Source organism: Aspergillus steynii (genome assembly GCF_002849105.1).
Source record: "Aspergillus steynii IBT 23096 chromosome Unknown P170scaffold_2, whole genome shotgun sequence".
NCBI classification, from domain to species: domain Eukaryota; kingdom Fungi; phylum Ascomycota; class Eurotiomycetes; order Eurotiales; family Aspergillaceae; genus Aspergillus; species Aspergillus steynii.
In genome coordinates, this window is record NW_020194399.1 from 3362169 (window position 1) to 3376802 (window position 14634).

Below are 14634 nucleotides of genomic sequence, written 5' to 3' on the forward strand. Positions count from 1 at the left end.
TCAGCAGTAGATACTCCACAATTCTCTATTCATTTTTCTTGAAACACGTTCCATAACATATAATCGAAACAGTCTACTGTACTCCGTAGGCAGGATTCTGATATCGGACAAGTCATATCGTTGACAATATGCACTATACCGATTTGAGGTTAGCTCGAGATAGGACCATAATGGCAGAAGTTGTCAAAACATCAAGACCAAGGCCAAGCGCCATAAACAATGGCAAATAACAGACAGTATAAGCGATGGCTACTCCGAGCTCCAATAGCTTTAGCTGAGCATTAGCATAGACATCATCTGCGACATGTCAAATGACAGTCGGGCTGCAGAGGGCTCACGTGCGTCTCCGTGGAAATAGAGGAACGGACGCTGATATTTCCACATGACTCCAGAATTCCAGACAATGGCCGCATATTACCACGCACCCGGCGACATCATGGCTCGTTCCGTCACTCCGCCTTCATCACTCCATTCAATCGTCTATCTATCTAGCCCGATTTCCATCCTTCAAGCTCTCTGAGATCTACAGACAGCTCGCAGAATAGACCCAGCCTCGAGCGAATCATAATATTCAGGATCATCGTATCGTATTATTGATCAGCACACAAGGTGCAGCCGCCACTGCTGGACAGTGACAAACCGCCGCAAGATGACCTCGCTCAATAAATCAGGCGACACGCAGTTCACAGTCTTCATCCGTCTCCCTTTCCCAAGGGGAGATTTCGTTGACCCTCCTCCTGTAAACTATATGCTTAAGAGGTCGGACTAATAAAAAGCGCCCGCTGACTCTACCAGGTCGAATGGAACGCCGCCAAGGACCAAGCGCTCTGGGATCTCCTATCGCGGCCGTCAAAGGGAGATGATATAGACTGTATGCTCTGATCCAATGCTGCAACTCTGATTATTACTAATACGAGTACAGGGAAGGCACTGTATGCATTTTGTCCCTGGTACAAACACCCCGTGTACTCGCTAAGTTGTTTGTTTGTTGTTACAGGGCGGAGAGCTTTGACGTGACTCTGCAATTCCTCCTGCAGCAGGCAGCATGGCTGTACGATCGGCAGCTCGCCCAGGTTCGGGCGCAAATGCGTAAAGTGGGCGGCACCACGCAGTCAAACTCGCCGTCTCCGGCCCCGGGTTCTGTCTCGGGGAGCACGGCTCTGGGGAACCAGCCGAGTAAAGGGGCACCACCCAGTACCGGTATGAAGCCCCGGGATTCATCTCATGCAACGCTGACGACTGCTTCAGGCTCGAGAGTGCCCCCTCGGCTGTCGTTACAGCAGAAGGATAACCCTCCTCCTCGGGGTGAGTGTCTTACTTCAAGAATCATCAAGTGTCACCCAACTCACGTCCCATGTGCAGGTATCGGATCCCGTCGCACCAGTTCCACAACTACCGTCAACCAGATCAAAGCCCTGCGAGACTCGCCACGGATCGAAAATGCAGCTGGCGAGCCGAAAGACCCAAGACGCGAAAGCTACGGTCGACGCCCATCGACGAGTCGACGAGAGCAGGCGCTCAACGCCCCCGTCCACAAGTCGCCACCACTCGAAGAAGAAGACCTCTCGTCGAGCTCCTCCGAGTCCGAATCCGACGACAACGAGGTGATGGGCAGTCGGCGAGGCCATCGGTTCCGGCCATTCGGCCCTTTCTCAATGCATCGGCCGGGATTGAGGGATGACGACGAGGATGAGGACGAATCCCCGGCTTTTGTACCCCTGTCTCCCGAACTCGAGCCAGCCCAGCGTGAAGCGCCTGTATCGGATCTCAACGCTACCCTCCGCGACGAGCCTGCCGATGCGCGACGACGTATGGTGAACCCATCTCAGGTTCAAAGACAGCCGTTTACGACCGAGTCACCCGCTAGTTCAATCAGTTCTGGATACCCTGCCGACCGACGCCGACGTGCAGACCAAGGCAGCGGGCCATTGAGTCCCCGGCGGACAGAGTTGGGATACAGCCCGCGAAGGTCTGTCACCTCCGGAAGAGAGGCCAGCGACGGCACCCCCAGCATGGGAAGTAGCTACAGTGATCTGGATGGTGAGCATACCCGTTGATTGCCGTCCCGAGACGAGGTTTGTGGCTAACATATCTGGTCCAGATGCAAGCGTGACCCAGTCCGCACTCGAGGAGGCTCTCATGAGCAACATGCAGCATGGCGGGATGGCCAGCCGAATGAGTACGTTCAGCCAAGCTCTACGGAGTCGGTATTTGTAAGTAGTGCGGAGAGTAGGACAGGGGGTGAATTTGATGGTTGCCTGGTATCCTTGTCCCCCATACCTCTAGGAGAAAAGCGACAGGAGAAAAGTCCGACGATGATCACCCCCTAGCCAGTCTAGTTGCGCATCCTTATTTCCATGAAATGAACCATTCTCTCTTCATCCACCGGTGATCCGGGTCACGTGGGTCTCCGCTCGCCCGACAGTGCTTAAGTAAGCTGTCATGCATCCCGAAGGCGGTGAGCCGGTCACCGATGCCCCTCGGCTTCTCGACGCTGAGATGCCGAGTCGACCGACCGTTCCAGCCGTCCAGATAGATTCCAGTCATCGTTTTTTGCTCGTGTGTGAAGTCGTCTGCTTTGGATACATCCTCAGTTAGATCTAGATCATCAGTGAGGATTATCTGTCGTGGTGAACTGAGGAAACTCAGCAGGTACTTCTACCCCGCGGGGATCCGTGATCGATGAGCTTATGCTTTGACCTTTGACTAACCCAGAAATCTAGTAGTTTCTGAGAATCGACTCTTTCTTGATTTCTCCCTCCCAGACCAGTCCCATGTCGACGTGAGCGAAGCTCAAATTATAGAAATCGTGTATATGGTGGATTGATAGATACATTGCTCAAATATACTACCTACAGCACATTGAACGCTACCTACCAGACCCGCCTCGAAGATGGCCTCGACCGCGCCAGAAATGAACGCCGACGCCGAGTCGGGTTACTTCAACAACTTCCCGCCGCCCAAGTCCCTCCCCAAACACGAAGCCCTCGCTCGAGCGTTCATCGACTATCATGTGGAAGCCAACCGGCGGGTGGTGCTCGTCACGTCTGGCGGCACCACCGTGCCGCTGGAAAACCAGACCGTGCGATTCATCGACAACTTCTCCGCCGGAACGAGAGGTGCCACGTCGGCCGAGTACTTCCTGCAGGAAGGGTATGCGGTGATCTTCCTACATCGGCAGTTCAGTCTGCTGCCGTACTCGCGGCATTACAGCCACTCGACCAATTGTTTCCTGGACTTCATGGACGAAGCGGCGACGGGGTCGGACCAGGGGCCCGTCATGGTGCGCAACGAATACCAGGACGAGATGCGGGACGTGTTGAGGAAATACCGATACGCGAAGAAGAACAACCTTCTGCTGCTGCTGCCGTTTACGACGATCGCCGAGTACCTGTTTGAACTACGGTCGCTGTCTCAATTGATGCGACCGCTGGGACCAAATGCGCTCTTCTACCTGGCGGCCGCGGTGAGCGACTTTTTCATCCCCCGCGATCGCATGGCCGAGCACAAGATCCAGTCGTCCGAGCTGCCTCCAGAATTCAGCAAGAGCGACGAAGCGATCGACTCGTCGGACATCTACACCGGCGGACTCGACGCCACGGCCCCCAGCAATAGCAAGAAGCTGGTCATCGACCTGGACCCGGTGCCCAAGTTCCTGCACCGGTTGGTGGACGGCTGGGCGCCCGACGGCAGCATGATCGTGTCATTCAAGCTGGAGACGGATCCCAACCTGTTAGTGTACAAGGCACAGACGGCCCTGAAACGGTATTCCCATCATCTCGTTATCGGGAACCTCCTCTCGACGCGTAAGTGGGAGGTGGTCTTCGTCACGCCCGACGCGCCGTACGAGCGATGGATTCGCGTGCCGAAATCTCGACGCAGCAAGAGCATCTCGGGCGCAGAGGACCAGGTTGGACTGGCCGAAGCAGCGGGCGGCCATCCCGGGCAGAGCGGCGAGGCGCAGCAGAGCGACAGCGGACCGGAGGGAGTCGAGATCGAGAACCTGATCATCCCCGAGCTGGTGAAGCTACACTCGAAGAAGATCACGACGCACCAGAGCAAGGCGTGAGGGTCGGTCGGGGATGCTGTATGCAACGGACATTAAGGGGGAGGCTCTTCGGCGACCGTTGAGAACAGATGGTCTTTTTCGCAGGCATGGCGTTGATTGGACGGAGTGTCCTTCAACGCTCAAGAATAAATTAAGCCCTGATCTGGATGAGACCGGCACCAGATTGAATTCTGATTGTCGGTGGAGAAAAGCGTCGCGGGTTGTCGTCATCGCGCGGACGATCGAGGAGGGACTAGTCCGCGAGTGTACGTAGTTAGTTGTAGCCAGTGTACTCCGTACCACATAGTTGGCAGGGAGAACCCTTCAGGGGCAACAATGCAAATGCCAGAATTCCTGCAAGTGCATGCCGGGAGTGAGGAATCTGCGGAATTTAACCATTCAATGGATTAATCTACTGGACGGGGACAGGGACTCCCGCTAACTTTACCCCAAACCCCCAGAAATCGCCCTTCAATCTTTTCCTCTTCTTCCTCTAACCAAGGCTAAACAGCATCAGAATGACACGGCCCAACCACTGGGAACTGGGGGCCGCGTTTCAGCTTGACGTTTAGCCGCCGTGTCCATTTCGTGCCCATTCCGAAACTAACGCGTCATCGACGACGGTTCAGATCGCCATGGAGAGTGGGCCGATCGTCCCTCTGCTGCTCTACATACGTCTGCTTGTTCGTCTGCGCGCCGCTTAGCCAAAAAGACCAGAGAAAAAACGTGCAACTGGCGGTGCCTGCGTCGATCGCTGTCTCCCGTGATCCTTTTCCTTTCCTTTTCCCTTCCCTTTTTCTCTTCTCCCCCTCTCGCCGTCTCCTCTTTTCTCCTCTCGTCTCCCCTCTTATTCCGCCCTCCTCACTCGCCTCTTGCCTCCCCCAAGCCCAATCCATCGAGCATCATCCCTGTTTAGTGTTCTTCCCGCCGGTTGGATTGCATTTGATTGACGGACCTCGGAAACCAAGCATTATCCTCCGAACCAATCACGAGAACCTGCCCCGGCTGACTGGAAGCACGAACTGACCAACATCGATTTTGGGGGACAAAAAAATGCTGAACGTCGGTTCCAACGCTTGGGAGGATCGGTCATAATTTCGCTTGTCTCACTTCTGTTCCGTCTAATTGCTCTGCGTGGTGGCCACCGGACACCCTCGACCACACTACTCCCACAGAACCGCCGCTCTCGAGCTCTCCCCCCCTCCCCGCAAGCTAGGATGATTCCCACACGCCCGTTCCGCCGTCGCACCACCTTCCTCGCCGCCCTCCTCGGCCTCTTCCTTCTCTACCACTTCCTCACGATCCGACAAGAACTAGAACCGCCTCATGAGCGACGACGAGTCGATTGTCCGCCCTTACCGGGCATGGACGACGTGCTGGTGGTGCTGAAAACCGGGGTGACCGAAGCGACGGACAAAATCCCGATCCACTTCCAGACCACGCTGCGCTGCGTCCCGCACTATGTGGTCTTTTCCGACTTCGAGGAGGAAATCGGTGGAATCCGGATCTACGATGCGCTGCAGAACATGGACCCGGAGGTGAAGCGCACGGTGCCCGACTTCGACATCTACAACCGCCTCCAGAGCCAGGGCCGAGCGGGTCTTGCGTCCGACGACTTCGCCGACGAGGCCAACTCGGCCATCGGTAAGCCCAACAACCCCGGGTGGAAACTGGACAAGTGGAAGTTCCTGCCGATGGTGCAGGAGTCCCTGAAATACAAGCCCGACGCGAAGTGGTACGTGTTCATGGAAGCGGACACGTATTTCTCCTGGGGCACCCTCATGGCGTGGCTGTCGCATTTCGACGCCTCCAAGCCGTATTACATCGGCACCGAGACGCAGATCGCGGACGTCATCTTCGCCCACGGCGGCTCGGGCTTCGTCGTCTCCCGACCGGCCATGGAGCTCGTCAACGACGACTACAACACGCGATCCGTCCTGCTGAACGAGTACACCGACGGCCACTGGGCCGGCGACTGCGTGCTGGGCAAGGTGCTCGCCGACAACGGCGTCTCGCTGCACTACTCATGGCCCATCCTGCAGAACTCCAACGTCGGCGAACTCGACGAGTTCACCACCGGCTTCTACCGCGAACCGTGGTGTTTCCCGGCCGCCGCCTTCCACCACGTCGGGGCGTCGGACATCCAAGATCTGGCGCAGTTCGAAATGCACCGCTGGCGACTCGTAAGTCCCCTCCCCACCCATCTCTCTTCCATTGCTCCAAACCAAGAAAAACCTAACAATCCTAGTCCCAAAAAACCACCCTCCTCCACAAAGACGTCTTCCAAGAACTCATCTACCCCGAACTCTCCAACGTCCGCGACAACTGGGACAACCTGTCCGAAGACGAGCAGCTCGTCGTCTCCTCCTTCCACGAGTGCAAGTCCATCTGCACCAACGACCCCGACTGCGTGCAGTTCGTCTACCGCGCCGACAAGTGCTTCACGGGGAAGACGCCCCGGCTGGGGGTGCGCAACCCCGACGCCCGCGCCGGGTGGATCGTGCGCCGCGTCGAGTCCATGGTCGATAAGGCGCCGTCGTGCTCCAAGCCTAATTGGGGGGTATGATGTTTTCGCTGATATGGTGTTGATGATTGATTTTGTTTCGAGCTGGTTTGATTTGGTTTGGTTTGGGTCGGGTTGGGTTGGTTCGGTTCGCGGGTCGACGACAATGAAATACGCTTCTTCTTCTTCTTCTTATCTTTTCTTGTTATGTTTTAATATTCTTCTTTTTTTCTTTCTTTCTTTTCTCTTGCTTATAGACCTGTTTTTCTTGCTTTTCTCTCATTTTGGATTTCTATCTTTTGTCAGCTTGTTTGTTCATCTTATGCAGAGAATGGCGTATGTCGAGGATGCTTGCTTTATGCATTGGGCTCAGGAGTTCTATACTGACTTGATTGGAACCTTTGATTCCTTTTTATGTTCCATTTCCTTTAATCATACTACAGTACAATGGCAGGACTTTACCATGTCCAGGTTGACCAACACCAACAAAAAATACAATCCAACGCATCCTATCCCATCACTCACCCATGAACTGAATCTCAGCCCTCCCAGAATCAAAAGCCAAGATCCAGATCAAGATCCCCTAAACACTGATCCACCCTCATAACTCTCAACCCCAAACGCTTCACAAACCGAATCACATCAACCAGGTAATCCACCGTACTCTCGCTCACGAAATGCATGACGGCCAGATTCCCGCCCTGCCGCACGTCGCGGTAGAAGGCCTCGAGCTGGCGCTCCGGCGTGCTGGTGTTCGCCCACAGCCAGTCCTCGATGTCGACGCTCCAGTTGATGATGTGCGGTTCGGGGAGGTGCGATGCCAGGCGTTGGCGCGTGCGCGCGCCCACTGTGCCGTAGGGGGGTCGGAAGTAGCGGGCTGATGGTACCCATTACCCATGGGATGGGTTGTTAGTTGGATGAATGGGCTATTGTAAGGGGAGAGGCGAGGAGCGAGTGTGTACATTCAATTCCCAAGTGATCCTTCAACGCTTGGATATTCCTTGTGATTTCATCGTCGATTTCATCGGTCGATGGGAGGGATTCGAGTCTAGATATTGTCTTGTTAGACACCGAGATGGTCAAACCGGAAGAAACAAAAATGAAGAAGAAAAGAACCCACTTCCGATGCGTCTCCGAATGCAACGCAATCTGATGTCCCCTCCTCTTCATCTCAGCATAAACACTCGAGAAATTGGTCTCCGGATCCTGAATCCCCATCCCCACCACAAAAAACGTCACCAGAATCCCCTCTTCCTCAAGGATCTGCATGACACGATTCGCAAACTCCGGCCTACCGTCGTCAATACCGAAGGCGAACGAATTAGGCACCGTGCATCGCAGATTAAGCGTCCCGCTGGGGAGTTTCGTCGGGACGCGGAAAGACGCCGGGAGTTCGGTCTCGGTGACGAGGGCCACGCGGTAGAAGGTGACTGGGTCAGTGGTGTAGAAGCCGCTGAAGCCGATGGAGACGACGCGGTGCAGGTCGATGTTGAAATGGGAGAGGGGGATGTAGATGGCGCTGGGCTCGGAGGCGTTATGCTTGTTGAGGGTGGTGTTGGCGACGGTTTGGTAGCGAGCTGCTTCCACGGTGTCCCATGTCTCTGGGTAGGGGTGGAGAGAGGGATCGCAGGCGTCGTTGTGCTGGGTCAGGGAGATGTCGAATGCTGCTGGGCCGGAGAAGACGACGTGCAGGTAGCGGTGCTTGTAGGGGACGAGGTTGAAGCATAGGGCGGAGCTGAGCTGTGTGTGGTAGGCTTGGTCGGGGTCAGTTGGATAGAGGGTGATGGAGCCTGGGGTGGTGGTGATCTTGAGGGCTTCTTGAGGGCCGTGCCAGTGTCCTAGGGCGTTTGTTGCGTTGTTGGAAAAGGTGTCGATGGTGAGGGGGCCGTCGTAGCTTGGTGAGTGCGAAAAGGTGGTGTACTTGGATGGGGAGAGGGGAGAGGAGACAGAGAGTAGGGATAGGGAAATGAGGAGTATCACTGCAGAAAGGAAATGCATTTTGTATGTTCTGTGGGTCAGTAATTGCTGCAGTGGTGGGAACAGGCTGCCCAGGGCGAGACGGTGAGTGTATGCTGTTGACTACATCTACAATTGGAAGGCGCGAGGCTCGTGAAATTGCATAATGGAAGACTCGTTGATTGACTTCTTAAATGTGTCCGTACAAAGTCACAGCTAGTCGTCCTTCCAGCCCAAATTCCTCCCAGCTCTCCAGTAGCGGTCAGATACTCAGTCGTAGGAAAGTCAACCGGCCCGTGTCCAGCGTAGGACCACACTCGAAATCAACGCAAGGCATGGAATCAGAGAACCTGCTCTGATGGACTAAGGGAAGGGAAAGGTGGGACCTGGTGGAGCAGACATCTCGTAAGTACCGGGTTGGAGGGTTGCCTGGCTGGCAGTCTCCTCGAACGCCCTGAACGAGCAATGAGGCGATTCCCAGAAGCTAGGCAGCCCAAGGTCCCGGCCTGAGATAAAGTATTCACTCCCAGCCAGCATCAGCGGCAGGAGCGGCATCGTCGGAGGTTTCCATTGGAATCCCACCCCAGGCAGCTCCAGTATCATTGGTCTCCCCATCGTTGTTGACACCGTCATTCGCGTCTGCCTCGTCATCGGTGTCATCATCGAAAGTAAGTTTCTCATCAAAAGGCTTGTACGACTCCAGGAAATTAGGAATATTCTGCTTGCTCTCAATCAGAATCTTGACAAGGTCGGGAGCAAGGTCATTGTCACGGTCGTTGTAGAAGGAGGTAGCAAGCCCCTGGTTGCCAATACGAGCGGTACGCCCTGTTCATCGTCAGACTTCGTTACCTTCGAGGAGGCAGGAATCTTACCAATGCGATGAATGTATTCGGTGATGCCGCCGTGGTTAACACGGGGAAGATCGAAGTTGATGACATGCATCACATTCTTGATGTCGAGACCACGCGCGGAAACACCGGTTGCCACCATGATGGGGCACTTGGCAGTCCGAAAAGCGCGCCTGTAGTATGTTAGACAGTCCCATTTAGTACACTCATAATACTGACAAAGCATCTTCACGCTCACGCTGAGTACGATCCGAATGAATCGAAGTACTTGGCATTCCCATGTTGAAGAGATAGTCATCGAGGAAATCAGCTTGAGTTTTGGAGTTCACAAAGATAAGAGTACGGGAGGGCGGCATGGAAAGCAGCAAGTCGAAAAGACACTGCTTCTTAAGGTGGTCCTCTGCAAAAACAATCTAAGAGCGTCAACTTTGACCTAGGTATATGTTGGGACAAACCTTACATTCTGATCCACGTTGATATGGGTAGAGCCCGGGCGACCAATTCGAACACGAACATGATCATCGGCCAGATATTTCCGTGCCAACTCACGGCAGGATTTGTTGAAAGTGGCCGAAAACATCATGTAACGGTGATCGGCATCCTCATTGATATCTCCATCCGTCAGCATCGATGCTATGGAACCAGAACAGAGAGCTTACCTCCTCCCGACATGATCTTAGCAAAATCGGATTCCCAGTCGGACAGAAGAAGCTCATCAGCCTCGTCAATGATAGTGTACCTGGACGATGGATTAACGATTGCACAGTCGCCGGATCAGCGGACTTACTTCACACGACGAAGAGAAAGGATATGAGGTTTATCCATGAAGTCCAACAGGCGACCCGGAGTTCCGATCAGAATGTCACAACCTCTCGCCAATTCTTCTCGCTGATCACGCACCGGAGCACCACCGTAGACCACACAAGGACGCAGCATGGACCGATAGCACAGACGACGAGCCTCATCGAAAATTTGGGTTGAAAGTTCTCTGGTAGGAGCGACAATCAAAACCAAGGGCTCCGCCCGGACGGAGTCAGTGGTTGGGTCATATCCAGCGACCAAGTTAGGGCGTTTAGCGGCCAACTTCTTCGCTTTGCCCATCAGCTGCGAGAGCACGGGAATCAAAAACGCAGCGGTTTTTCCAGAACCTATACTGTCAGCTGTGCACTGAGGGTCCGGCCGAAGGGGTACTTACCGGTTTGCGCAATGGCAATAAGGTCATGACCGGTGAGCACTGCGGGAATGGAGTAGGCTTGGATGGGAGTAGGGTAGTCGTAGTGACACAAACGAATATTCTCACGCATGATCGGATGCAAGCCAGCATCGTTGAACTTGAGGCTTGTCAGTCACCCCACCGACCAAATTCGGGAACTTAGGGGGAACATACGTCTTTGACAGGCTTAGGACGCTCGTGACTCTCAGCGACGACCTCGATGTTCTGCAGACTTGAAGAAATTAATCAACTGAAGTCAAAGCTTGTCGAACGTATCTGCACGTACTTGCCAAGTTTCAAGCCAGCCCTGTTGATGAACTCGCTGCGAAACAGTTGCTCTTCGAGCTCGAGATTTTCAGGGCCGACATCTCCATACTCATCTTTCCACTCGTATTTGGCAGCGTTGGCCGCCCACTCGGGAAGGTCGGGCTGAGGAGCATCGTCCGAGGGCTTGGGAAGAGGGGGCAAAGTATTGCTATACTTGGAGTAGTCGTAACTCTCCGGCTCACCCCAACCCTTTTCACGGGCAGCATTGGCAGCTTCGGCCTTTTTGTCCTGGACATTGGTGACGTCCTCGAGGGCATTGCCCATCTCCGAAGTATCGAAGCTGGCCATATTGTCTGGAAGAGACAAAGAAGTGCAGAAGAGAGAGGGCTAAGAGGAAGACAAGATGAGAAAGAGCTGAAAAGAAAACAACACGAGACTTGAGTAAGAGTCAAGTAATTATCAACGAAGCCAAAGAAGCAAGAGAAGAGAAAATAGATGGAAGGGGATGGAGAAGAGTTGTTGGGAAGAAGAGAGTGGGAGGAAGAGGTTGGGGGAAGAAAGAAAGGTGAAGGAGGAAGGAAACAGAAGAGAGAGAGGAGTGAATATAAACAAAGCTCTCACCTGCTCCCCCGGTGACTGTCACTGGTACGACTTCCCAGCGCCACGTTCTACAGTGAAGAGAACTCGTTTGTCATTGGATACTGGAAATAGATTAGCCACACGAAGGAAGTGCAGACAGAATCTTCTTCTTCCATAGGAGGGAAGAGGAAAACAGTCGGGTACCTGAGAGACGAACAGTAGAAATCCTGTAGAAGTAAGCCATGTCTCAGCCAAACGTCACCAGATTGGCTACCTTTCTGAGTTCTGCAGAAACATCTACCCAAGTGTAACAGTTGACTCTAGTCTAGGTCCAATTAGAAGGGTTTACATGCAACAGGTGTTCTGGAAAGCCATGGAAGCCAGGAGGATGCAGCTATCCGGAATTTACGATGAAGTCTGCGGGCTTGATTCAGAGGCTGGCTTAGGATATGCAAATTCCAATTTTCTGATGGCTTTTGTAATGTTTCTCCGGCCTTTTCTGTCCATGGAAGGATTTGGAAGTATGTCTGAGTTGTTGCCTTATGCCCTTCCGTGTATGCCTTACAGCCTTACAGCCTTACGGCCTCGTTGCCTGGCTCTACCTGGCAGCCTCAGGCCGCGGATGTCACGCGGAGCACGTCGGACTCGAGTCAACTCCAACTGCAACTCAACTTGGATCAACGCAGCTCAACTCAACTCAACCCAACCCAACCCGATCTCCTTGCATCCTGACACTGGCCTGATCCAAGAACCCCATTCGCAGCCGCGTGCATCCCGTTCCTGCCCTCCACCCGAAGCGAAAGGATGGACGGTCCCCAAGCAAAGCTCCAGCTCCACCGCGACCACCCAACGAAAGCGGGCAGAAGGAGATATACGCCGTAGGGACCATCACGGCCATCCCCATTGCTCCGGCATGGAGATTCGCCCCCGTCGCTCGCTTTCCCGATCCCTGAAGTTCTCAAGGTGATCGCCTCCTGTCTGCTTCTCTCCGTGAAATTCCTCCTCATCTCTCCCCCGACCGACCATGTCCTCAAGCCCTGATCCCGCCCGCAGTAGCGTTCGGCTGGACCGAGCTATCTTCAATCCCGGAGCTGTCAAGATCAACGTCAAAGGTGCCTTCATCGTCGACGAAGATCCTCGGTCCAAAAGTCCTGTCAGGACCGATGGCGTGCATTACGAAGGCCACGATATTCGCCTGCCTCATCACACCGGCATAGTGAGCCATGTCGCCGTCGATGTACGTTTCTTCCTCTGCTGGGCCTTTTTTTTTTTTTTTTTTTTTTTCATCTTGCTGCTTCCGCTGTTCCCCGCACATTTTCACCCCGCAATCTCAGTTATCTCCCCTTTTTCCACCCAACGCACAACGTCGCAACATCGTGGCTAACAATCCTACGACCTTTCTAGATTGGCGGTTCGCTGGCAAAATTGGTCTACTTTACTCGAGAGCTGGACTCCCCCGACAATGGCGGCCGATTAAACTTCATCAACTTCGAGACCCACCGCATAGACCTGTGCATCGAATTCATCAAGGAGCTGAAGGAGGAGCATGAAAAGGCCAATGGCCCGTCTCCGGATCAGCTCTGCGTGGTTGCGACCGGAGGTGGGGCCTATAAATATTACGACAAATTGAAGGAGGCGTTGCAAGTGAACATAATCCGCGAGGACGAGATGGAGTGCTTGATAACCGGTACGTCGAGCTCCCAGCCGAAGAACAACGTCGCTCATAATTCCCGGAACAGGTCTCGACTTCTTCATTACCGAAATCCCCAACGAAATCTTTACCTACAGTGAAATCGAGCCGATGCAGTTTGCCGAGGCCCGACCGGACGTCTATCCGTACCTATTAGTCAACATCGGTTCCGGCGTCTCCATGATCAAAGTGTCCGGCCCCAAACAATACCAGCGTGTGGGAGGAACCCACCTGGGTGGTGGAACATTCTGGGGGATTATGTCTCTGCTGACCGGGGCTCGGACCTTCGACGAGATGCTGGCTATGGCCGACCAGGGCGACAATAGCGGCGTTGATATGCTGGTCGGGGACATCTACGGAATGGACTATAACAAGATCGGACTGAAGAGTACGGCGATCGCCAGCACGTTTGGAAAGGTGTTTCGGCTGAAGAGTGCCGCCGAGCAGGAGTCGGGTACCGAAGGGGATGAGGCGGATGAGGAAAGCGAGCAGACGAATGGGGATGTCACATTCAAGAATGAAGACATGAGCCGCAGTCTACTTTACGCGATCAGGTATGTTGGCAACGGCCATGCGGCATGGTACAAGATGGATTTGCTAATTATTTCAGTAACAACATCGGACAAATTGCCTATCTCCAATCGGAGAAGCAGCAAGTCAAACACATCTATTTCGGAGGCTCGTTTATTCGCGGCCACCGACAGACCATGAACACGCTATCCTACGCCATTCGATTCTGGTCCAAGGGCGAGAAACAAGCCTATTTCCTGCGCCACGAAGGGTACATCGGTGCCGTCGGCGCCTTTCTACGCAGAAAACCCGTTAACTGGGGCCGTCGCAACAGCATCGACGGCGCCTCGGTCTAATTTCCCGGATACCCAACCATCCTTAATAGAAGCATCTACGACTGCATGCCCATCCCCATGCGCTTGTGATAACCCAGGGCCAGCCTAACTCCTGGCCCATTGATACCCGTTGAATTTCAACCATCTGGTGCACATTAGACCGAAAATATTGCTTTTGATCTGGTTGGATGTCTGTCGTTCTGGTCTGAAACACGAGCCATGTACCAGTTATCATATTTGAGCGTTTTGTACATTTCAAATTATATTACCTTTTGTCTAATATTTCTTTGTCCGATGTTTCGGCTGTTGGTTCCGGCTCCGGATCGTCTGGAGCCAAGGCAATATAGATGCTCTATGAACGCGCAATTACGGGAGAATGTGGCTATGCTGACAGTCTCACTCACTGTGTAGGTTTCAGCAGTCTTGTAGCCTTGCAAATGGCCGATGCCCAGCGCAGTTGTTTCGGGTGGCTGCGTCGATATAGCGGTCTGCAAACCTTCAATCTGTCGGTCTGCCAACTCCACTTGACTCCTGTGTTTTCGCCAGAACCTGGTTATTCCCCAGCGCCCCGCGTATAATTGCACTAATAATGCAAGATCATGGCCAGACCCGGCGTTGTTTCCTGCAGGTTGTTGCTAAGCAGAGATCTACCTGCCCAATCAGGAACATCTGCACCTGCGCTTCG

General features: G+C 53.8%; 7 protein-coding genes across 7 annotated transcripts; 4 read left to right on the forward strand and 3 right to left on the reverse strand.

Annotated features, from left to right (window-relative positions):
• The first annotated feature begins 477 nt into the window (after positions 1–477).
• Positions 478–2471, forward strand: P170DRAFT_434265 (multidomain presynaptic cytomatrix related protein). Its single transcript, XM_024848676.1, has 7 exons — positions 478–739; positions 796–871; positions 923–932; positions 998–1200; positions 1249–1305; positions 1363–2040; positions 2102–2471. The coding sequence occupies exons 1-7, from the start codon at positions 650–652 to the stop codon at positions 2215–2217; spliced, it is 1230 nt and encodes a 409-aa protein (XP_024707843.1). The 5' UTR covers positions 478–649; the 3' UTR covers positions 2218–2471.
• Positions 2472–2521: 50 nt separating this feature from the next.
• P170DRAFT_507307 (phosphopantothenate--cysteine ligase CAB2) lies at positions 2522–4432 on the forward strand. The gene is made up of 2 exons (XM_024854472.1): positions 2522–2652; positions 2727–4432. Exon 2 carries the CDS (start codon positions 2894–2896, stop codon positions 4067–4069), a length of 1176 nt encoding a protein of 391 aa, XP_024707844.1. The 5' UTR covers positions 2522–2652; positions 2727–2893; the 3' UTR covers positions 4070–4432.
• A 119-nt stretch (positions 4433–4551) lies between these two features.
• P170DRAFT_106054 (uncharacterized protein) lies at positions 4552–5105 on the reverse strand. Its single transcript, XM_024842293.1, has one exon. The coding sequence runs from the start codon at positions 4942–4944 to the stop codon at positions 4660–4662; it is 285 nt and encodes a 94-aa protein (XP_024707845.1). The 5' UTR covers positions 4945–5105; the 3' UTR covers positions 4552–4659.
• Positions 5106–5265: 160 nt separating this feature from the next.
• On the forward strand, positions 5266–6614 carry P170DRAFT_423399 (glycosyltransferase family 31 protein; the record flags this gene model as incomplete). The annotated part of the gene is made up of 2 exons (XM_024847505.1): positions 5266–6231; positions 6297–6614. 2 exons carry the CDS (start codon positions 5266–5268, stop codon positions 6612–6614), a joined length of 1284 nt encoding a protein of 427 aa, XP_024707846.1.
• Positions 6615–7105: 491 nt separating this feature from the next.
• Positions 7106–8549, reverse strand: P170DRAFT_349142 (polysaccharide deacetylase family protein; the record flags this gene model as incomplete). The annotated part of the gene is made up of 4 exons (XM_024843720.1): positions 7106–7428; positions 7514–7599; positions 7672–8075; positions 8115–8549. 4 exons carry the CDS (start codon positions 8547–8549, stop codon positions 7106–7108), a joined length of 1248 nt encoding a protein of 415 aa, XP_024707847.1.
• Positions 8550–8670: 121 nt separating this feature from the next.
• On the reverse strand, positions 8671–11365 carry P170DRAFT_402809 (DEAD/DEAH box helicase). Its single transcript, XM_024846446.1, has 9 exons — positions 10855–11365; positions 10743–10800; positions 10551–10686; positions 10143–10503; positions 10015–10094; positions 9816–9967; positions 9575–9768; positions 9380–9528; positions 8671–9332 (listed from the first exon to the last, which is right to left on the reverse strand). Exons 1-9 carry the CDS (start codon positions 11181–11183, stop codon positions 9028–9030), a joined length of 1764 nt encoding a protein of 587 aa, XP_024707848.1. The 5' UTR covers positions 11184–11365; the 3' UTR covers positions 8671–9027.
• Positions 11366–12085: 720 nt separating this feature from the next.
• P170DRAFT_462457 (pantothenate kinase) lies at positions 12086–14310 on the forward strand. The gene is made up of 4 exons (XM_024852102.1): positions 12086–12651; positions 12819–13101; positions 13154–13658; positions 13715–14310. The coding sequence occupies exons 1-4, from the start codon at positions 12439–12441 to the stop codon at positions 13968–13970; spliced, it is 1257 nt and encodes a 418-aa protein (XP_024707849.1). The 5' UTR covers positions 12086–12438; the 3' UTR covers positions 13971–14310.
• The last annotated feature ends 324 nt before the right edge of the window (positions 14311–14634 follow it).